Below are 24,496 nucleotides of genomic sequence, written 5' to 3'. Positions count from 1 at the left end.
TTTTTTTTTTTTTCCTCTGGTACGTCGGATGCGCTCGAGTCCGGTCAGAGAGCGCGCACGCACTCCTCGTGGGGACAGAGAGAAAGAGAGATAGAGGGGGAGAGAGAGAGACGTGTGATTTCTCTTTGTACTGAATGAAGAGTTGAGGCCGGCTCTGCTTCTTCTGCCGTCTCTTTTTATATAAGCGGAGTTTGCATGCTGTAAATAGCCCAGTAAGCCGGTTAGCCTTTACGTTTCTCCGTGGCCGTCGGTCCCCTTTGTGTGGTGGAAGCGAGCAGCCGCTGCGAATGTCCCTTTGAGCGATTTTTGACAACAAAAGCATCAGGTCCATCGTCCGTCCTTCTTCTTCTTCGGGGGATTTTTTTCCAAGTCACAAATTCACCAGCCGGGATTTTTCGTTGCGGAAAAGCGACGAGCCGCACGTCCACAGACCGTTTTCTGCCTTCTTTCTGTCGCTCACTTCACACTTCTGTAGCTCCGGGGGCATTTTTTCTCTTTCCCAAACCAAGCGACAATGGCAGCTGTAACAAGCCCGGAGACGAGCCCTCAACCCCGGGTATATTTCCAGACGCCGGCCGGTACCACGGAGGAGCCGGAGACACCAGTTCGGAAGCAGGGACGCGTTACCGTCAAATATGACCGCAAAGAGCTGAGGAAGAGACTGAACCTGGAGGAGTGGATTATCGACCAGCTAACGGACCTCTACGACTGTGAGGTAAAGACCCCAAACAATAACCGGCCTCCAAACCGATCGAAGGTATCGATTAGGCGGCTCTGTTAAGTAATAGGGCTCCGCGGTGTAGCGTAACGGGGGAAAAGTCTGTGTGTCTGTCTAATCCAAAGGCAAACTGTTGATAAAGAAACATTAACGGGCCCTTTGTCGGTGCTTTTGGCCTAGCTCCGCTTGTTCTATAGCCCAGAGTATCACGGACACATGTGGATCAGTATGTAACATAAGGAAGAGCCTCACAGATTAATGTCATACATTTATTAAATCAGCCATGTGGGCAAACTTCATGTTCTCACCCACATGTAGGGCTATAAGTAGCACATGCACTTTTATAGCCTCGTCGCGAAATCGACGGCCGCTGCTCTTTGTTCTGATTGGCTGAAGCGGATTTAAAGCACACCTGTGAATTAATTTAATCCGCTATTAATGTCCGACCGGAAGTAGCGCCAATTCTCCTATTTCATGTCTTTGGTGTGAAATAAACCGTGTAGCTGCTTTTTGGGGACAGTTTTACTTTGAATAAATAAAAGCCACCAGTTTATAAGAATAAAACAGAGGGAAAACTTATTTTTGACCAGCAGTCTTTGGTTTTTATCCACCCAATTTTATTGTCATTCAGACAATAAAGTTTATTTTGTCCTACAACTTTTAAGTAAGGCAAAACGAGTTTGATCAGGCACAAATAGTGATGGTAAACCAGAGACAGATGAGATGAAAATGTCTGGTTGGTCAAATATCCCATCATGGAGGACCATTTTAATGATTTCCCTGGCCTTAGCGATGCTTGAGTGTAACCATGTATATATCAAATAGGGCTGAACGATTATGGAAAATAATCTAATTGCGATTTTTTGCCCCAATATTGCGATTGCGATGCGATATGCGATTATTTTTTAAGGTCTTTGTCTTCTGTATTATTAAACAAAGACAAGCAATACATCATATAGTATGGCCAATACTATATTACATTAATTTTAAACTGTTCTTTCCTGGAAGACAGACCTCTGTTATGATGACATGAGGTGATGCATGAATTGATGACTGACATTTTTATTTAACTTCTTCAATCACAACAGTATATTTGAACATACACAATAGTTTATTTTTAGCTTACAAACATCTGAGCATAAAGTGCTGACAAGGAACCCTGGTGTAAACATTAAAATGAAAGTCAGTACAATGTGCAGATTGCAGAAATATACATAAAAAAAATCAGTGGCTTTACCACACTCAGTTTTTCGACATCTGTGAACTACTAGACAGTCATTCAATTAAAAAATAATATTAAATAAATAAAACTAATAAATAAAAAATACACACATCTTACTGATCTCTGCAGTCAGTAACATTACACATAAAGTGCAAACATAATAGCAATTGTATAAACACACACACAAACACGCCTTTAAAATTTAAAGCGTGAAATTGGACGGTCTAGTTCTGATTAGCGTCACCGCTGTCTCGGTGGAGTTTAATAAACTCGGCCGTCTGCTTCTTGCTATCTAAAATATAACCAGACACTGGTGTAAATTCTCGACTGTCACATCTTCTGTTTAATCAGTTTTCTGTTTGACGTTTATTCAGCTGTGTGAAAACCAAGGAGGAACCCACCCGGAGGATTAAAAAGTTTTATTTTATCTAATCTAATAACTTTAATCTCAGCCAAACCATTTACTCAGAAACAAACAAAACACTGAAAAAAGCCCAACAATAACATTTTTAGGTTGTCTAAGTGACTATATATTACGTTTAACCGAGCAGCGAAAGTCCCGTGACTAACTGTGCGGGGTTGCCGTTGCTAGTCTGGTGTCTAGAGACGATCCGCGAGGCTCTTTTGGCGCTTCTTCCTGCTGTTCTTTATTTTTGAAATGATGTGAGTTGTGCCGTTCTCGGCCGCATCAGTAACCCTCGAGCTCCCGGTCTGAGTGGGGTAGCAGACGCCTCTGAAAACGTCGAAGCACTTTTGCAAATATGGGATATCTTGATAAACCGAGCAGATATTTGATGTTTACACAACTACTTTCTCGCCTGAAAATATGTTAAAAGTTTATTTTGTGACCCAGAAAGATTAGTATGAGTAATTTTAAAACTTAGTAGCGGCCGCCATTGCTGGAAACTGGAGTTTGGCTGGGCCGCGCTATGAATTCTGGGATATGGTAGTAATTTGGACAGCCTTCGGCGCGTCGCTGTGACGTAATCGGTCTACAAATGCGGCCTCAGGAGGATGCAGCCCATGAATTTGGACATGTCCAGAGTATAATCGCAGCCTTTGCGGTTAGAAAATTGCACTTGATCATGTCGCGATATTATCATGGTGTCACATGGAGAGTTATAATGTAACTTGGCGGCAGCTGTGGTGTAGCTCTTGGCGGCAGTAGTTGGTAAGCTCATGTCAACTCACTGAGCTGGCATTGACCCACATTCTATTCCTGGTGTGAGGAATACAGGGACTTAACAGGTTTGCAGAATTCCTAGTAGTAGCTAGCAAGAGGATGGGTAAGAGGTGTAGTAGGCGGATTCAGAAGTTCCCTTCCAGACTTTTTTAAACCAGGAAAAACTGGTTCTTTTTATAGTTTGTATTATTGAAGCTTCTCCACCATTGCATAATGTCGCTGTAATGGTTGTTTAGCCATTAAGACTCAAGTGAGCGAAAGGCGTCTGGCTGTTTACAACTGGAAGCCAAAAATCCATTCTTCTGGGAATTCATGACTCTAAATAGATATTATACTAAGCCCCAGTTAACCATGAAGATAAATGCACTCAGGGAAAGCCATAAATAGACGAGTCTGTTATTCATTTGATGTCAGAAAACCAGATAGTCCAGTACACCTTTGTTTCCACTACATTATCTCATCCTGTTAACAGAGGATCTCTCATGATGCACACTGTGGCCGGGATATCCTGACACTACAAAGTTACCAAAGCCCGCTGAGGTGATTAACGGACCTAGACGGGATTTTAAAATCAATTTGCTTTGATTGTCTGCCAATAACGGATTAATATGTTATGTGTAGTCATCGCAGAGTCCAAAAAGTCTGAACAAATGAGCTCAGGGGTAAAGCTTTTCAGCACTTTGGTCTAGTGTTACTTTTATAATTAAAACAAAGTGGTTTTTGTGGCTTAGAATCGCCTTAATTTTTAATCCATTATTTGGCCACTATTACATGGATCACTGCGACCGATACCCAGACAGTCTGTTCAAAGTTAGTAACACCTATTTGTCTTTCTGTGATTCACTCCTTCATTCGCTTATCCCAGTCCATCTTTCATCCCCTAATCCGCTCAGTCATGCATGTTTTAATGCCCTGATGATTCACAGTTAGTCTGCTTTTCAGCTGTAAGTGGGGTCCAAAAAATACACAAATGGATGCACACTGACTTTATCTGTTGTTGTTCATAGTAAAACCTGAGCTCGGTGGAGATTTATTACGCTCAGGTCACAGGCAGATCGTGTTACAGTCACGTAAATGGGACATAAATGATTTAGTTCACATTTCTGGACGCACATCCATCGTTCGTCTCTAATGACTATGCTTATTTTTGGCTTTCGTCCACTGAATTCCTCTCTTTTCATTGTCCTAATCGAGTCCCTGTCTAGGCTGTTAGACAACAAAGAGATTAATTTACAGTCGGTTCACTGATGGAAACACATTGGGCTCATTTAGATGGGGAGATGTGAAGCACGTGCTGCTGAGCAGTGTAACTGGAGAGGCAGCTTTAGCCGGTCAGGGAGCAGAGCGGACACGGGGAGAACCCTCTTCACTGACAAAGGCAGAGAGCATGCTTGGGATTTTCTCCTTTTACCCTAACCTCGCTGTGCCTCCTATTTCCTATAATCCGCATTTTGCCTTTCACCCATCATTATGTCCTATCAATCAACCTCCCCTCTCCTCCTCCTCCTTTTTATTTATGCCCATTTCGACTTTTAATAAAACAGCGTGGAGTTTGTTCAGCAGGGAATTCATTATGAGCTATTTTCCCATTAACATAATCCCTTTAAACATGCTACAAGCAATCAGCCAGTCATTGCTGCCAGCCAGTCTGTCAGATATTCATCCAGCCGCTTAGTCAGCCTATCAGTTAAAGTTGCTATGGGTAATAGAGAGGAGCTGAGCCTTAGTATGATTCCATGGCAACAAGCCTTGTTAAATGTTTATGTTGGTTAACCACACTGTGGAAAAAGGGGCGCCCGTTTAGTCAAATTAAATCCTGTATGAAGAAAAGTCTGTGTTTTTCATTCTTGCATGATATTCACAGGGCTTTGGTGAATACCTGCAGCCGATGTTAATGTGGCATTTGCTTTGCCCAAGAAGCACTCCCTGGTTTTGTTACCCAATAGCGCAGTCCCTCCCAAACATGGCTACTAATACACATTTTTGCATTTGCAAGCGGCTACAGGAAAGGACTGTGACGTCATCTGTTTTACTCAGACTGAAGCTATAAGGACAGCAGTCACACATCTTTACTTTCTTTAATTGAAAATGAAATAATGAAACAAGTGACTATTAATTAACCACATGATTCTGTGTTTGGTGATTTTTGCTTGACAAAACTTTTGACTGTTTGCTGTTGATTACTAGACTAGGAAGAGACGCCAGTATGTGGCCAACGTCTCTGGGAGGTGTGGCATATGCTAATGTTACGCTGCTCAGCTGCTGCTTTAAGACGCTTGTATTTTATAGGCACGCGCAGCCTTCCAAAGGCAGGACCATCTGTTTGATACTATTTTGATTTGCAGCTGTTTTTGACGTTGATCTTTTATTACGCATGTTCTGGATGTTGTGTTTGCTTAGTTGTAATGAGCCCCAGTTGCATTTTGTGTGCTTATCTTCAATTATCTCCTGCCTTCTTCTCCAGGTCACTTTTAGAAAAGACATTTTTAATCTCAAGGAGATTTTTTTCCCAAGATAAATAAATGATGATATAGAAAAATAGTTACATTATCAGCTTTTACATGTGCTACTTTGACAGCAGTCACCTGTTTTTACTGTAACTGCCGAGCTATAAATATGTGTTGCTAAGAAATTTGCTCAGTAATATTTAAACCTTCATACATGCTTACCAATGGAGCAGTTAACATTTGCTAATATTGCCTGGCCACCTAGAAAAGCAGATTAATAAAATGTCGAAGGGGTTAGGGTTACTTTGTAAACATTTCAGCTTTATTGTTACTTTTTCTGTAACAATAAACTGGGAAAAAATGGAGCTAATTGGTCCGCCAATAATTGATAGCACACGCCGGTGGTGATGCTATGGTCTGCCAGTAAAAGACACCAATTGCAGTTTCTTTAATGATGATAATAATAATAATAATAATAAATAAAATTCACATCTGGTTTATTTGTAGTCGATTTAAATTTAACCAGCTAGTTTCATGGTTGATTAGCAGATGTTTGAAGAGGAAACACGGCTGTCTTTTCCACTTGTGCTTTACTGCTAAATTTTCATCTAATTCCTAATAAAATAAAAAATATTATGGACGAACGTGTGCACGTCCTTAACACTTATTAGAGAGCAGTGGACTATATTAATGTCAGTGACACTGGTTGATCGTTGTAGCATCAATATATGCCTCAACCCACCTAAAAAAAAAACTATGGAGTGATGTGTGTTGGTGCGTGGAGTACTGAAAAAAGCTACCTAGGCCCAAAACAAGACAGAACTTGAAATAATTCACTGTTTTGCAATCAGATAAACATAGAACAGAGCACTGAAAGTGCATTAAAGTTAGAAGAGAAATATAAACAGCTGGGTAAGACTAATGGTTAAAGAAGTTTGGCTAACATTAACTGAAACACAACAATTTAAAGCATCATGCAGGTTAAAGTCAGTTAAACTTCTCTGGATAATATCAGATTCAGTTGATAAAGTGGACCTAGAGGCCATGTGGTAAGGGCTATGATGGTATGTCCAAAGCGGGGGAAAGGGTGGGAACAGCTGCAACAGTGCCTCCAAATCCCATAACACCCCCGTCACACAGTTTATATTTTAAACTGTGGCAGTCTGAAAGTACAAACCCTTCACTGGCAGTAAAAGTTAGGGTGTTACGGGGCACACGATACAGTCGAGGAGTGTTTCTTCAAACGTTGGTGGTTTTAAACATGGTCTACACTTTCTCAGTTGTTACAGAGTCTTCACTCTATTAATGGCTTTGTGTATATAGTGCTAAGTGAGTTTGAGCGTACTCCGGGGAAAAGAAAAGAGTGGGAACACCAAGAAGGTCCACAGCCCCGCTTTTAGTAAAAATAATCAAATTTCACTCCAGCCTTGTTATCATTTCCATGGTAACTAGCCTGTTAACATTTTATTCATCAATAAAGACTCATTTTCTCTCCTTTTGCGGCGTTATCCCTTTAAATCACAGCGTGGCTGACCAGTCGCTACATGGTTAACACTGGAGCGAGTGGGCGGACCAACCCCCAAACTGCAGGGTCCTACTTGGCTGACCACAGAGATACAAACACACACTCACACACACACACAAATACAGATGGGAATACTAGCGGGAACAGAGGCAGGATTGGTGAGCAGGAATGCAATAAAGGGGGGAAGAGAAGGGAAAAAAAGTAGAGGGGATGGCAAACGGAGAAGGAAAATGTAGTAGGAGTGGGCAGGAAAGCTGGAGAATGAGAAAGTGCTTTTGGAACATGTATCCACTGCTACTGCATGATGTATACACTGACAAAAAGCAATGGTTTTTAATCTCACTGCAGTTTAGATGGGTTTGTCAGGCACTAAAACAGCAGTGCCTGCAGTCACTCCAAATTAAAAGTGCTGGGAAGCAGGAAATGAGTTTATGTAAGTCCTAAGGTAATGCTTATGAATCAGAGAGGAGGGTTCTGAGTTTTTATATTCTGCTTTTATGTTTATTATTGCTTATACTGCACAGCCCAGGGCCACATTTATCACTTCTATCAAGTGATGCGAGCGAGTGGAGCATACACACCCTTTAAAAGCATCTGGTTTTAGTTTGTCGCTTGTAAGCCTATTAGCTGACTACCAGTCAACCTGCTCAGTCCTTAAATCTGACTATATCAGATGAAAATAATTTTGAAGTCATGCTCGAGCATGCAGTTTTTCTAGCTCAGTCTGATGAAATGTAACATTAGGCAATTTTAGGCAGATTTGCCTCTGCTTGCAAACAACATGTAGATTATGTGTTGTGGTGCACGCTAGAAAAAGAGCGCATCCCTTTAATTAAAAGGGATGCATGCAAAAAATATTAAAGTGTTCCAGTTCCATGCGTTCAAGGTAATGACTCTGTGTAAACTGTAAAGCGAAAATACTCGGAAATAAACAAGTCACATGTGACTCTCTTCACATAAAAGTGAACAACAAAAGAGGAAATGCTACCAGCTGACACTTAACTCACCACAATAGTTTCAGTTCTTCCTGTTTCCCTTTTTCTTTAAATAGGCAAAGTCAAAGTTGAAATGCATTTACATGAAAAGAAATCACACTTTCTGAAATACAGGAAACACTGGTGTTTGTGTGCCCTTCAAAATAAAAGTACCTCTAAAATTTTAATATAGATGTACAGACATTTAAATAACCTCGTGCTTTATTGAGCACAGAAATTGTATATATTGTAACACAAATACATATTATTAGCTATATTTTCTTTGTTTATTATTTCCTTATTTTGTTAGCTAATTTTCACTTTGAGCGTGTTGTGGTCTCGAACGTGAAAAAAAAGTGAGAAGTCAAGGTTGGAGTTAGTTCCAGAAATACACAAAAAAGTGTGTTTGTATGCCCGTGCGTGCGCCTGTGTGTGTGTGTGTGTGTGTGTCTGTCTGCAGGAGAACACTTGTCAGGGAAAGCCAACCTCTTTTATAGCTTTTCCAGTCACGGATTAATTCGGCCTCTTTGACTGACTTCCGACTGTAAAAGGAAACGCACACGTGCACACGTGCACACAAACACACCCAAAGAGTAGCATCAAACATTTTCTTACACTGTTAACTTTAAGGTTTGAATACAAATCAGCATTACCCTGTTTCACTCTGTGCAAGAGAGTGACTACAAAGAGTGGTTGTTACACAGCATGAATGAAAGACTCCACTGTGTCTTTGTGCCCACTCTCCCACACCAGTGCTCACGTGCACACACATCTGCACAGAGACGGACATACACACATCTACTTACACGTCACACCTGGTTCTACATGTTGAGGAGACTCTGCTTTTCCTAGCGGATATGAGGTGAGTCAGCGTGTGCCGTAGCCTGACCCACTGACTGACTGTGTGGATGTTTTTAAAACGGCAAAGGAACAAATCAGCAGAGTTGGAGAGGTGGAAGAGTGCAAAGAATATTGTGAGTGAGGGAGATTAAACGTGTGTTTTGGTTAGTGGGTGAGTAAGGTCGGAAGGAAGTTGAGAAAACCGAACGAGGCGTGGATGAAGGAGGAGAGGAATGGAGGGAAAAGAACAAGGGATGTGAGTCATTTAGAGGAATGTTTATATGTTGTCACAGGAAGTGTGAGACAAACAGTGTGTGGAAAAATAACCAGATTACTTACCACTTTCCCTTTAAAGAAAAAAAAACCTTGTTTATCTCAGTTTCTCAACAAATTGGGTCTTATAAGAATTGTGTGTGTGTAATACTCTGACTGTATTTGTGTAATAGATGTAAAGTATAGTTTTTGTTATCAAGAATGTCCTTTGAATGTTATCTGCTTGTCTTCTCAGTGTCTCTGAGGTTCAGGTGAGAGTTGAGTTATCACAGTTAACTCAGACAGGACTGTAACAACAGTGTGACTAAGAAATCTAAATACCGTTGAAGTTACAGCGACTTTAGTGCCCGCGCTTCTAAGCGACATCTTTTTTTCTTCAGCGCTCACGTAGCCATCGTTGTTCCCCCAACTAAGCGAACTATTATGTGTGTTTCCAGTTCGGTATTTTTGTTCTTGTGGGATTTTACAGTTCAAAATCATCTTGAATTATCTCATACTGAGCCTTGATGCAGTTCCTGCGTTCAGCCACTGTGTGAAACGAGCTGTTTCGGCTCCCTTCCCCCTCCCTCTGAACTTTCTTATGATTTGTGACACTTGCCAACAGAAGGTTTGAACAGCATGTAGATGGAGCACTTGGGATGACCATATTAGATATGTATGCTCTTACTGACATCATCCAGAGAAACGAGGAGAAAAAACTGTCTAAAATGCAGTGATTAGAGTAGCCTAACCTTTTGGATCGCAGGGATTATTTGCACATGCCTCATTTCTTAAAACTTTGGCCATGTTTAAACTGTATTAGGGTAAATACGAAGGACGACGGGGAAGCACAGTAGCTCCCTTTTAGATACAAACTTCAAAGAATATCTTTACCATGTAATTTAATCAGTATGCCAAAGATTTCTAAGCATCTTGTTAGCACGTGTCAGCTAGAGTAGCCTCTGCATACTGACTAACACCTCTTCAACATTTAAACCCTTAAGCATAGGTAATATAGGTTGGATTTTACCAACCAGTTGCTTGTTTATTGTCGTGAAACAACATAAAAAGATGTAAGATCGTTTTCCATGAACGTCTTTGTGCTATACAAGTGATTGTGTTTCAGATTGTATTTAATAGGCATATCTAAATAGGCTACTCAAGCAGTTAACGTCTTAATAATGAAGCACACGTTGACTTTCCTGCACTTTATTTTAAATGATCTCCAGTGTGCAGTATCAGACACTTTGCTCCTATTGGTCCTTACTAAACTGCTGCTTGCACTTATAGCCTCTTAAGTCTGTAGCTGTTTTGTGAAAGCTCTTGCACCCTTGAGGAGGCTTTTTTTTTTTAAAGTGAGCATAATGGTGATGGTGCACAGACCTCTGTTATTGCTGTATGTGGCTCCAGAGTGTTGTTTTTACAATAGTGCCTTTTTATTTTTTTGCGGGGGTGATGTGCGTTTATTGGCCTCCGCGCTGAAACTGTATTAAAACAATGGCAGAACCAAGACACTGCTCTAACATTTAACAGCAGGGGCTGGGCCTGGCATTGGATGATTTGTTTGGAGCCAGAATCCTCATGAGGTTTCTCCGTGCACAGGTTGAGTGAGGTAGCGCAGATCCACTCAGGAGGGTTTTTTAATCCCGGGAGGTGCGTTAGAGCAGACGCCTTTTGAGCTGTTGTTCGGCAGCGCAGAAGAAGCTTTATTATTCACCGTCGCTGATGGTGTATGTGCATAATGTGCATGCACGTGCCCGTTTCATGCCAGCATCCGGCTGTGCAGGAGCGCTCCATGTGTGAGGCTTGGGCTTGTGGTTGCACCGTGTCGACATTACCTGACACCTCCTGACCTGTTGTCAGTCTCAGGCAGGCGGCTAGTGATTTCTGCCAAGGTCAGACCGCAGGTGTCGTCCTGACTTCCTCTGTGATGTCACCGCTGTGAAACTCGAACACTTGCGATAATCTGGAGGACAGGTCTGTGACGAGATGGGCTCTGGTTCGGATGTCTTTGGGAACGAATGAAGGAAAGATGTGCGCTCGGATGGACAGACAGGGAAAACAGAGAGATGGTGTTATCAGTCATTTCTGTTACATTATTATTACATAATGGCAAAATTCAGATGCACATATTGGTGTTTCTATAGTATATTACCTTAGTGTGTGCTTTTTGTTGGAGTTTGCTTCAGCAGGAAGGAACAACAGACCATATTTGGTCAGTGTGTTTACAAGTTGCTTATTAACCAGGAAGGGAGACGGCCATATTTGGTTGGATTCCTTTGATGCTCATAGATCATTATTCAGTGCTCACCTGTTTAGGTTACTCATTCTAACATCTGACATGCAACAACAGTTAAAAGTAGTAGAAGAACAAATACACGTAGTGACTTATAGTCGCGGTTATGGGCACCTGTCTGTGACATTATTAAACCCAGAATAGAAACAAGCTCCTTTTGAGGCGACAGAGTAAAAGTTTGCTTGTTTGACGTTGCTTTCTGTACGTTCTGAAACTGATATGGTCAGAGTAACACAATCTTGACATGACAATCTGGAGACAAACATTGTGTGTTTCACTCGGTAAGCAAAAGCGTCTTTCAAGCTGCTGACTAAAGGGCATCAGGCTGTGCAGCGGACAGTCAGAGCGACAGCTTTGGCGTCTGCCTCTTACTCATTCTTTCCTCTAATGTTTCATCTTTAGTGCGTCTCTGGTTATTACAGTCACTCAGGATGCAGCGAGAGGTCACAGAGTTGTACAGTAAGACGTCCTTGTTAAGTAAGACAAAAGTGGAGATACAGCGATACAGCTCCTAGTTTTTGCAGTTTCAGTCTGTTTGTTTTTGGTTCTGCTGCGATAATCTGTTGGAATCGCCTGCGTTGTGAGTTTTTCCTCCTGTATCTGATTGAATATGGAAATGAACCAAAGCATTAGCTGATTAGATTACCCACTCTGTTGGCAGCGTTTGAGAGGTCAGAGACTCTGATGACTGATCTGCATAAAAGAATAATAATGTTCCGCAGCTCATTTTGATATCCATATGGATTATATCTCAATATTGGGGCAATGAATCGAGAGGCTTTGCAGATAAACACAGCAGCTCGTGAGCAAAAGTGAATTAAAACTGCAGAAGAGGGGCGGGTATTTAAACTGGACCTCCGTGACTTTGAAGTGTACTCATTGTGTTACAAACTAAAACAAAAAAAAGAACAAGTTACTCAGTGAATGACATGGCAAATGAGCAAGTAAATTCAAAGCCCTTTAGTTTTGTTAGTAGTACTTGCCAACAGTGACATAATGATAATCTGCTGTAATCCTTGTTTGTATGCATTCTTATTTTAATCTGCGCATAATCTCCTCTTTTAGTCCCGTCGTTGTGGTAGTGACTCTTTCGCCTGGTTGAAGAGTTGTGTGTATTTTTGTTTGACACTTGTACGCACACACAGAGCAGGGACTCTCCTAGTATCCATGGGTTTATAGGGGACCGTGCTCGGTGCAGCAGAGAGGTGGGCCCTTGAGAGTTTTCGGTTCCCTTACTTCTGATGAGGGATTTAGTAATTAGTCAAAGCTGAAGAGGAGAGATGGATGATCTTTGTGTGTTGTGACAGAGAGAAGCTGTGTGAAAATTGCATTTGAAAGTTGAAAGGTTATTTATGAACTTCCTGTCATTCCCAAACTGTCAGCTTTCTCATATTTTCTTTTTTTTATTTCTACCTAGCTGACAGATGAAGCTTAAATTTGCATAATTTTTTAACACCGCAAGTAACACTTCCTTCTTGATAGTAATGCTGATTTGACAGTTGGTCAATCAGCCTCTTTTGCATGCTATCGTTAACATTATACTGCCTAACCAGAGTCCGTGCACTGCACTTACTGTGATGTTTTCTATTTTTAGGCAACGTTAATGTTTCTGTAGCTTTAGATATAACGACGGTAACACAAAGCAATCACGGGCAACCTACTGTGACAGCATTGAGTCATGTGTTACTCTGCGATTCCTGCTCCTATATCGAAAAGGCACTTAAACACTTGATGTATTAGTGTGAGCAGATTCATGAATCCACAGGTTAAATCACTCCTGATGCACTGCATTAAGCAGATGAGCATTGATGTAATTATTTGGGTGTTTTTTTTATGTTATTATAAAAGAGGTTTGATTTGTAAGGCAGTAGATCTAAACAGCAGTGACAAACTGTGCCCTCGTGTAGTCGTTAGAAAGGGTTACACGGCAGCATAGTTACCAATACAAGTCTACCCGGGGCTGGTTGTGACCCCGAGGGTCCAGCAGACTGTCTCCCTGGAAAAACCGCAACACAGACGTGTTCAGTCAACACACAGAAACCACTGAACCGTTTCAGTCAGGCCAAACAAGCTGACGGGGGAATCATTCAACCGAACAGCGATCAGACATGACTATGGGCAGCTTTTGGGGGGTCAGGTTTGGATGACCTTCTGCACATTCACTGTACAAATAGATTTTTTTTTTTTGGTGTGTGTGCGTGGGTGTTTAGTCTAAAATGAGAGCTTTACAGTTGAACCAAAGGTTGGCTGGGTGTTAGTTTTGACACGCTATCACAATCCGCTTGTCAAATTATGATAGTGGACAAAAATACAGATTAGTTTGCAGGCATGTTACAAGCGGCGATATACAGGAAAATATTCCTTATGTGAAAGCTAAATGGTACGATCCACGTTTTATAGCCATTCCCTTCCCGCTCTTTATTCCATACTACAGTATCTGTCTGTCTTTCTGTTAATGCGACCTCTGTTACCTAATTGCAGTTACAGTGAATACTGCTGTGCCGAAGTCCTAATTATAGCGATGAATGTTTCTTGGCTTCATGTGAAGATTTGTTCTGTGCACTCGGAGCCCGTTTGGTTTGGCTTCCTCCTGCAAAAAAAATCTGAAACAACCCACACAGCACCGGGACTCACATTAGCATGCCCACATCTCTACCACCAGACTCTGGAGGCTCTGCTTCTTTTTACTTTGCATGACAGATCCGTTTGCATTTTATCTGTAGTGAGATAGCAGGAAAAGGCTGACAGGGCTGCAGAGTTAAAGCAGATGGAGGCGCTGGTAGTGCGTGCTAAATGAGGGCTGCGTGTTGTTTTTAGAGTTTTTATAGAACAGTATCATTAAGAAGCTACATGTGTCCTTGCTTCCTAGAGATGTATGCAGCGAAGCGTTAAAGTTGTGATACTGTCCTTTATCGGGAGGAGGAAACTGCGCTTCCCTGTTTGCAAACTTCTACATGGGGCGAGGAAGAGCAAAGCAAACCCGACTGATGAAATAATATAATCTAGTCTGTGTCCTGGCAGGCTGGGTTATAAACAGGCTTCAGTTGATCTGTGCTGCCTGCAGCTCGCTCTTTCTGCTTTTCATATGATTCAAAACAGGACATCAGTTTCTTCCTGAGAGGAAGTACATCCAACTGATTAGACCCGCAATAGAGATGAAAATCAGGCACGCACGGGAAAGTGCACAATAACACACACTTTCGAGATCTTAGGCTGGGTTAAGTATTTTGCATCGATTAGGGACTGCTGTGGTTTATAGTTCAGCAGTCATGTGTGAGGCCACACATTCATTACAACAGCCACTCACTACTTAAATTGAGTGGACAGACACAAACAGACTTGTGTTTGTGAGTTTGCCCTCTTTAAAGTCTAAGGGATACCCAGCATAGAAACTTCCAACAGATATCTCTACACCTTCCCTTCCCCCAATATCTCCCAAGGTCACATGCTCAAACAGGAAGTGGTTGGCTGCCTTTGTGGTAAAGAAGAGACCCTCAGATGGAAAGCTTTGTGTGTGTGTGTGTTTTTTGTTTTTTTTTTTGGTGCAAGAGCGGCGATCCTAAAAAGGAAGTTGACTATAGTACTGTTCTTGTTATTGTTAGACCTGGAGATTCCTGATAAGCAACCATAAGGGTGAGACAGACTCAGATAGTAGGGAGATGGAAAGCAGCAGGCGATGACTGACACAATGCATCCCTAACCACCCCACCCACCCCTCAGTACACCCTCGCTGACCTCTTGTTGACTCCCTCCTCTCTCTTTCTCTCATAAGTGGTTTCATGCCCACAGCAAGATGGCCCGAATGCTACGAACTGGCCAATTACAAACGCGCCAAGGGTGACTCTCTCTGTGTGAGAGCAGGGCAGAGCGGTGATACCAACTCGAGGGGAAGGGCATCAAAGGAGACGTAAAGATAAACGGACGGCGGGAGAGAGTAAAGCAGGAAGCAGGTTGAAGCCCAGTGTTTTTCCGCTCTTCAGATCCTGGCCTCATCCTGTCTGCGTGCGTCTGTTTGTAGTAATCAGATGACCCTAGACAAAATTACCAGATCGGTCACAAGGGTGTCATGAATTACCACCTCAAGACAGCTTCCAGGCAACTTTTTAGCTTGCTTGTTTTCTCTTTTTTTGTAAGTAAAGCTGTACTAACGACTGTACTTGCGGCCTTGTTTCTGAATAGGCCAGTTAGTCATGTTGCAATGGCCAGATCGACACACTGGAATTATCCGCATTTACTTCCCCATTATCTGTCAGGATAACCTTAAATTCTCCACTTGACGATTTGTCATTTCCCAGGAAACTAATGTTATGCTCTGGGAGCAAAGAGTGTTTTTATCCCTAGTTTCTGTGTTATACTTTCTGTGTTTGATATTCGTTAGACCCCTGTTCTATTGCATATCCTTCCTTGCTTAATCCTGCAGTGTTTGTTTTACACACACGCCCGCACATGCATACAATATGAGAGTTTGAAGTTGTACTCACCGGTGCATGTGTGGTGCTCTGTGAGCTGTGGTTGCCTGGCGAGCCCCCTTCCGTAGATCCACAGTTAAATATAATTTAGTAATTAAGCTTCAGTCATTATCCATAACAATGATTGTGTCGAACAATACCGGGTTTCAGCCATTTTACTCCTAGCGCTTCACAATAGACTAAAAGACAAAAGATGACATCACTCATTGTTTTGTGAACTTGCATTTTAAGGCCTGAAGTTTTTAGCATTGTGGCTGCCACCATTTATTTTTATTGAAGCTAAAAGTGGATCAGCTAATGCTTAAAAGAGTGGCTAGAAAAGGGCATCCATATAATTGACAGTCTTCTATTAACATATAGATACAGTAACCAGAACTAGACCTTCAACTACCTGCCATTTAAAGCAACCGCACCCCCAATAATGCAGAACTCGAAGCCTTAATGTGTAATAAACTGGTGAATCATAAAAGCATTCACCTCCTGTGGTTTTATTGTTAGAGGCGGGAAGCATCAGACACCACATGATACAATATTATCACAAAACTTCAGTCACAATCCAATATTATTGTGACTTTTAGTATTTTGCATATGCTGAGTATTACAAAAACTTATTACAATTTAGCACAGTTGGTATCAGTTATCTCACTTTTTTTTTTTTTAGTGCATAATGAGATTGTCAAACATACCAACAAACCTGCCACGAATGTTCCCGTAAGACAGTCACGCTATCAGAGAGCAGCTGAATGGGATCAACTTGACAATTAAACACAGTCTGTTTCTGATAATAGAGCAATTACTATGATAAATAATTGAAAATATCATACCTGTTGCTGTTTACATAGAGAGAAATTTACATTTAACAGAAATTCGGGTTTAGCCATTACATGTGTGCTCAGCAATCTTCCTGTTCTGTAGGAATATAACAGTAATAATGCTCCTGGCTGTAAAACATTTGCACGTCGGATTCAGTAAAAGCACCTTGCACATCATATCCCACCTATATTTTGCATTTTTTGGCTTTTCAAGCCCAGAGTTTCTGCTTCATCTTGCCCAGTTGATCCTTATTAACTAAAGCTGCTCCGTTAGCAGTGCAGATCTGAGGGTATGGATACCATCTCCTCTCATCTGTGACAACCAAAACACACAGTAGCAGTGAAAGCATTTCAGCGGCCGTGCTCTCATCGCCAACACGAGTGCCTGGAACTCGTCGCTGTCAGCATTCACACACACGTTTTAAACCTGTGTCACCATGCCAAGTCAGGGTAATAGTTTTAATGGAGTGCCACTCTCTTAATGCAAATATACAGTGCGATTTAGTCTGATTTATTACCTTGTGATGGATGCATAAAGTGTGCGTTTGCCAGACAAGTCGCAAAGAAACTGCAGCGGGTGTCATTGTTTACTGCCACGCGGCCTACTTTTCCTACTTCTTCCCTTCCCTCCTTCCTCCATCCCAGCCTCTGTTTTCAACTTCCTTTTTCCGCCTGTCTCTCTTTCCAGTATCATACGTGGCCAAAAACATTGTTTGTGTGTTTTGTAGCAGAATGGGCTGTTGGCCATCCCCGGTTATTTTTATCCTGGTTTGTTACTGAGGCACTAGAAGAGCAAAAGTGGCTGTCTGTTCTGCCTACGTCTTTACATTTTCAGTGATACATAATCATAATCTTTGTTGTTTATTTCCGCTCTCAGTTTGCCCACATCCTATCAAAGGAATCAGTTACTTTATGCATGAAGTTGTCAAACAAGCCCGTGATAAACATCTACACTGACGTGAAGCTTTCCACGTCGATAAGACATTGACTAGCATCTGCCTTTGCTGTCGTGTCATTATTTCACCCGCTGTATTTCCAGTAGCAATGACGGGCCTTTTTGTTGTTATAATACAAGGACACTGACCCACTTGTAGGTCGTGTTTATGCGAGTGTGCGTGGTACGTTTTTTTCCAGTGAGGTAGCCTCATACTGTCACATCTCATTGCGTTGTGAAGGAAGCCTCCAGACGATCTGCGTCTCTCTCGTTTCACCGCGCGGGACTCATATTCGCGAGCTTGTCAGGAAGAGTGTAATTAAGTTTCAAGAACCACGTGTTTGCGGTGTTTTCCCCAGTGATGCTGGTGATATGGGTGGCAAGTAGGGGTGTGGCTAAAGGGAGGTCTAGGGTAGCACAGCCCTACTACAGTATATGATGTTAAAGGAAATAAATTGAAAGCTATTTTTACGTTTTGAAAACTGGACCCCCCTCATTTGCCTCAAAAATGGTCCAAGCCTGCCGTTTCCTAACTCCATTACCACCAGTTGCCCACTATAGTGTCATGGGGCAGTAGCTGTCTATGTTTAGGCAGGAGGTCTGACCAAAATGAAATCATGGTAACTTAATTTCTCAGGTGGATTTTTATTCTGAAATATTTTTTGACTTCCTCTTTAAAAATATCCTGGAAACATCGCTTGTTGAGTTATGTTGCTGTTGCGTGTTAGTTGTACATCGTATCCGAGTGCATGAACCTGTAGGAGACTTTGGAACAACATGTTAGAGCTGCAGGTACCCACGAGTATTGATGCTCTTCTGAAGGCTCGTCAGAATAAAGCAGGCCCTCCTTCCTTTACCTGCACTCTTCTCTGCTCTGCTTTGTTTATAAACCTTCAGTGCTTGTCAATATCTTGTAATCAGCTTTTTTATTCCACTCCGCATCTTCTGCAGCCAGCAGTAAAAAAAACAAAAAAAACCCTTCCAGACTAGTTCAGTAAGTCAGTCTGGAGGATTGTTTTGGAAATCCTCCCTCGTGATTCCCCGCTTTCTTTGTGTCTCCTCTCAGAAGCCTGTCTTCCGGCGTTTTTCAACATCTCCCTCCTCGGCTTCTCTCTTTCAGTCTGCTCCACTCAGCTGCTCCCTCGTCTCGATGTGCTCCTTAACCTCTTACCTTCCTTCCTCTCGGCGTTCCCTCCCCCCCTCCCCTCTCAGATTTAACAGCGTCTGTTAAATCTTTTTCCATTAAGCCGTATGAAACATTTATGCTTTTCTCCACCTCGTCCTTTACGCTCACCTCACGAGTGTCTCACACAGATACAGAGTTAACAAAAAGGGAGGAAAAGAAAAGACTCATTTAGAAGCACATGGGGGCCACATGTTGTGCAGATCAGTCTTTGTGTCAGACCTTGTGTGTGTGTGTGTGTGTTTGTGTGTGTGTGTGTGTGTGTGTGTGTGTTTGTGTGTGTGTTGTGTTTGTGTGTGTGTTGTGTGTGTGCTGTGTGCTTCTGATGGATGTCATCTGCATGCTGGTCTGTGTGTCAGTGTGTGTGCGGATGTGTTGCTCTGCTGACAGTAAGTCTAGCTGTCACCTACAGTCTCTATCTCACACACACAGACTGCCCCAAATTAAATCCTTATACAGCCCCTTTTTACACACACACACACACACACACACACACACACACACACACACACACACACACACACACACACACACACACACACACACTTCAGCTCAGACTTATTAATGCCCTTCCTATAATTCTTTAATCCGTGTGTGCAAGGTGTGTGCGGGATGTTGAGCCATTTTCACTGCCAAAAGAAAACCTACCGCTTTGTTAATGTGCCCACACAGCATGTTTTGCCTGTCCATGTGTGGTTGTGAGTCTGACTGACTTGTGTGTGTTTTGTGTGACGGGATAAGGGGCAGTCAGGCAGGTGCAGAGACAGCTGGTGTGGGCAACTCTAACCGAGGGGGAGGACGAGAGCGAGGGAGAGATTCCTAGAGAACGACATGAATATAGGGGCAGCAATTGAGCTGCAAAAGAGCTCGGGGGGGGCACAGAGTGTTTGTACGAGTGTGCGTGCCTGTGTTCTTGTCGCCAGCGGTGAAGAGCTTGGCTGGAGCACACTGAGCCAGTGTGTGCGAGCGAGGCAGATGGAGAGACGGGGACTAATAAAGCTTTTTAATAGTGCGACAGATTAATCGGAAGAAAGAATTGATTGGATAAGGAGAAACTGAGACGAAGATGAACTCGCCGCGAACTGCTTTCTTTATCCTGAAGACTAATTCGACGTTAGGTGTGAGCCTGATGAAGCTGGGCGATGACTGATTGGCTTATATTAGGTGTATAAATGTGTATTTTAATTTATGTGTTACTTTACTTTAAAGTACAAGTATTCTAAATGTGAATGCAGCTGTAAAAATTCCCGATTCAAAGGAGCAGATTTCCCACTTTCAACTGGTTTTTACATGAATACAACATGGGTGGCCATCAGCAGTTAGCACCCTAGCTTTCAGTAATGAGCTGTCTGTGAATAGTAATTATTCTAAAATAAATGTTTCCAGTTTTGCACAACAGATTTGAAGGAGGACACTTTAAAGACCTGTTAGAAACAGGAACTCGTCTGGATCCTAACTGTGTCTGTAGATGTCTTTCTTCTCAGGTGTTGGCTTTAGGACATGCACCTGTTCTTACTCGATCTCAAACATCCAAGCTATAGATGGATGGATAGCTTTGTTTTGCACACGTAAACCTGAGAAATGATGGGAGATGAGCTAGCTCGGCCCTCTCCACAGACAATAAAACACTGCAGCGCCTCGCCTTTGTGAATCTTGACACAGTGGACACATGAGATGCCACCTCCTCCTCGCTGTGTTTTTGCTAAACTGAGCTAACTAGCTGGCAGACGAGCACCCCTGTCTCCTCGTGTAACTCGTGGGATGAAAGCCAACTACAAACGTCAGTCCATTCGTTTTAATAATTTTGTGTGGCAAAAAGTAAAATACCTTCGCACTGGTGTTTCTAGCCCCCGAACAGTATCATTGCTCTCTGTGTAACAGCAAATAAGCACAGCTTTTAACCAGATTAATAATTCTTTTATTTTTTTAGTTTTCCAACCTTGAAAATAAACTATTTTTTCATTCAAGAAGATTTAAAAAAAAAAAAAGAAATCTGTCTGTGCTGTTTTTCTTCTCTCTTTGTCTCCTCATGTCTCTCTGCCATGTGCTTTGGGCTGATGGAAGCACGCCGCCCTCTAGTGTCTACAGCCGGACACTCCTCAATAACTGTACCACGTCATACAGAGAGAGAAATGCTTACGCTTGCTGGTCTATTTGCAGACAACCACATAATATAAACACAGGCACTAAGAATAGACAGGATGAGGACTTCTTTCCATGTGTTCGTGGAAAGAGGTTCTCTAGCATTTTTATAAGGAAGCCTGGTGGATGTTTGGTCTCTGATGGTGCTCTGCTTCTCTCCTTCTTTTGTTACATGTGCTATAGGAAGAGGCCATCCCTGAGCTGGAGATAGATGTGGATGAACTGCTCGACATGCCCAGTGATGTTGAACGGGCAGCCAGGGTCAAGGTAGGACACACGTGCGCACCTGTTTCAGAGCATGAAAGATGGCTGCAAACAGCAGAGTGTTATTTCATCCTGTTTTTCCCTGTTTTGTAGGATTTGCTGGTTGACTGTTTTAAACCTACTGAGGTAAAACACAGTTCTTCTTCACTCCCCTGCTCATAAACTCCCTCTGCCTCTTCAAGTGAACGTTTCTGATGTGCATATTTGTCATTCTGAGTCCCCGCATGTGTTTCTGTCCTTGCCCTCTCCTCGTAGGACTTCGTCTCAGAGCTGCTCGACAAGATCCGAGGGATGCAGAAGCTCTCCACGCCTCAGAAGAAATGATGGCATCCTTCCTCCCTCCATCCTACATATTCCCCTCCACCTCAGCCCTCACCTCTCGTCTTCCTACCACAGCTCACGCTATTTTTTTTAAATCTTTTTTGTCTGTTTTCTTCCATTAAAGTTCATGAAATGTTGCAACTTGTTTCTGCTTCTAGTTAGACCCTCTCTTGTTGTTGCCTGGATCCAGCCCCATATGTCGCTTTTCTCTTTTGTTGTCATGTTGTTGGACTTTCTTCATAAAAACCATCAGCCAAGAAGGGGAGAAAAAAGACAAATTAAAGAGTGAATTAATTCAAAAGCGACTCATTGGTCTTAATCCAGGCATTCTCCTTCCTCCTCTTTTCCTACTCCTACCCCTCTCTCCACCTTTTTTTTCTTCTTTTTTTGGCTCTGCTACCCGTTCCCATCCAGCTCTACTTCCTCCCCACCCACCCCTACACCATCTTCCATCTGTCTGAGGAGGAAGAGGAGACGAGTCCCCTAATTACTGCGAGCAGAGTGACCGAGATCGAGAAGAAGAACGAGAGAGCGCAGATGCCAAAAAGACAGCGGAAGGGTGAACGAGGAGGAGGGTTAGAGGAAGGAAGAAGCCAATCAACTCGCTTCTGTCTCACCGATCTTTACGTTGCTGTTTTTGAGGGTTTTAAAGTTGACCCAGCCGCCCATTATAATTCTTTCCATAATTCCCGGTTCAATTTGAGGGCTTCACTTTAGTTTTTTTAAATTAACTCTTTCGGGGATCAGTACAGTCTTTTGCTAGTTATCCCCCTCAATCAGAGGCATTGCTGCAGTGGTGCATTTAGAGACTGTCTTTTTTTGTGCGTGTGTGCGCATGTGTGTTTGAGAAGTCTGCACTATGTCATTTTGAGGGGAAGAAAAATCGGAACCACAAAGAATAATTTATAGTGTATCTTTAGCACGGCAAAGAGGGGAAATTTGAAGCCTGGAAAGGGTCACCGGCTTGTTTTTGGTGGTCACGGGCTTAAAAACACTGATCTCCTTTGGAAGCAAGTTCTCTTTAGGCTGGATGTCAAAGTAGAAAGTTTCTTTTTCCTCAAATGCGTAGAACAGTCACGAGAGGCTCCCCAGAAGCCGCTGCACATACAAACGTATGTCTGTGTCGCTAAATGCTACGTGTGTGTTGCTACATAATGTACAGCAACATTTGTCATAGGAGTGTTTTTGGGCCTGTATATTCTGCTGTTCTGTATGACAGATTAGATTTTTAGTATAGGACTGGTTCCTGTTTCGTTTGGGGGTGGGGGGTTCTGTTTTTGTTTCCTGGATGCATTTTTTGTCACACGGACACACACTGACAGTCCAACAAGGGGTCCCAAAACAAAGCTGCCTTTTTTTTTAAATCACTGCCCCTAACCCTTCCATCTCATTCTCACAATTTCTCCTTTTTTCTAAAACATTATTAGACTAAACCATTATACTTTTTTGAGGGGGGGTGTTCAGAGCAGCCACATCTCTGACATTTGTCCTCTGCCTGACATGCCAGTGGAATCACCGCTAACATTGCTCAAATCAAAGCATGCATTTTTCTTTCTCTGTCACACACACGCACACAGCTTCTCGGGGCGGAGGAAGCGGAAACGCATCGGCAAACACAGCTGCCTCTAGCACAGATGTGCACACACACAAACACCAGGCACAGTCAGAGAGAGAGGGAGACGAGGCCATAGTCCACCGCTGCCCCCCTCCATCCTCCCGGTGCAGCTACCAATCCTCTCAGAGAATAAGCCATCTGTTTCTGATCCTGGGCCAATCAGATCAGAGACCGAAGCCCATTGGTTAACAAGAGAAGCGGCGAGATTTCGCTGTGGTTCCTGTGACCGATTGCTAACACCTGCAGTGACAGCAGACCTTCGCTGTCTGCCTCTTTCTCTGGTAGAGCCAAAAGGCACATGTGTACACACACACAGACACACATCCCCCACTTTTCTCTTTTGCCTTCCCTCATCCCATCATCCCACAGTCACCCTTCTCTCCTCCCTCCCTTTTTCCTTTCTTTTTCATTTTTTGTTTTTTTATAAAGAGATGTTGCCTTAGGTATTATTTATGTTACACAAACCAAATAAACAGGAGACATTTTTCTTTTAAAGGGTAATGCAAGCTGCTGCCATGTGTGAGCAGACCTGCAGTGTGTGGGGAAAAATCTTGAATCTTCTGTTGGTCCTTATATACTCTTTCTTCTTTTTCTGGAAAACAAACTGAGATTCTGTTTTTTGATTTGTTGTTTTTTTTTAAAGAAGTGAGTGTTTAATACTTAGGCCTTGATACAGTGATTTTTGTTTAGGTAAAAGATGTTCTTTGCATTTACCATTTGAATACTGCTCTGTTTCTATCGTGATCATGACACTTCTTGACACCCGGCCTTGGATTAACACGTAGTTGAACAAAAAGAAAAAATCCATTCAGATGCATTTTGGTGCGATTGCTTTTGCCTTCCCTGCTGGGACATTTTTGATCGGTCAAATTTTACCAGGCAAGTCCAATCAGTAGCTGAAATTTGAGTGGATTTTCATTGCTAAATCCAGGTTTGGATTATTATACCTTTGTAGACTGTTATTGACAAGTCTGTTTTGTTTTTTTTACTGTTGGGGAAAATTGCAAAAAAAACCATATATATACTGATTATTTTCATTGAGGCTAAATACAAGAGCTAAACCATGCCATTTGGAGGAGTGGTGTTCTTTAGATTTTTTTTTTTTTTTTTAAGACTGATTAGACCAACAAACCAACCAACAAATGTAGCAATATCAACAACAGGTCTTGTTTTTGCCCAATTTTGTTACACTTTTATGCAACTTTAATAAAAACATGTAAAATGGACATTTTTCTCTGTGTGGTGTTTTATTATAGTACTTGGTACTGTTTGTTAATCCTTCTTCTAGAGCCCTTCTGC

General features: G+C 42.3%; 1 protein-coding gene across 1 annotated transcript; it reads left to right on the top strand.

Annotated features, from left to right (window-relative positions):
- Positions 1-41: 41 nt before the first annotated feature.
- ppp1r14bb (protein phosphatase 1, regulatory (inhibitor) subunit 14Bb) lies at positions 42-24,423 on the top strand. The gene is made up of 4 exons (XM_005927733.3): positions 42-715; positions 21,181-21,264; positions 21,355-21,387; positions 21,517-24,423. The coding sequence occupies exons 1-4, from the start codon at positions 515-517 to the stop codon at positions 21,583-21,585; spliced, it is 387 nt and encodes a 128-aa protein (XP_005927795.1). The 5' UTR covers positions 42-514; the 3' UTR covers positions 21,586-24,423.
- The last annotated feature ends 73 nt before the right edge of the window (positions 24,424-24,496 follow it).

This window comes from Haplochromis burtoni, unplaced genomic scaffold, assembly GCF_018398535.1.
Source record: "Haplochromis burtoni strain Fernald_Lab_line unplaced genomic scaffold, NCSU_Asbu1 Contig_102, whole genome shotgun sequence".
Classification (NCBI taxonomy): domain Eukaryota; kingdom Metazoa; phylum Chordata; class Actinopteri; order Cichliformes; family Cichlidae; genus Haplochromis; species Haplochromis burtoni.
This window is presented reverse-complemented; position numbering and strand designations above follow the sequence as displayed.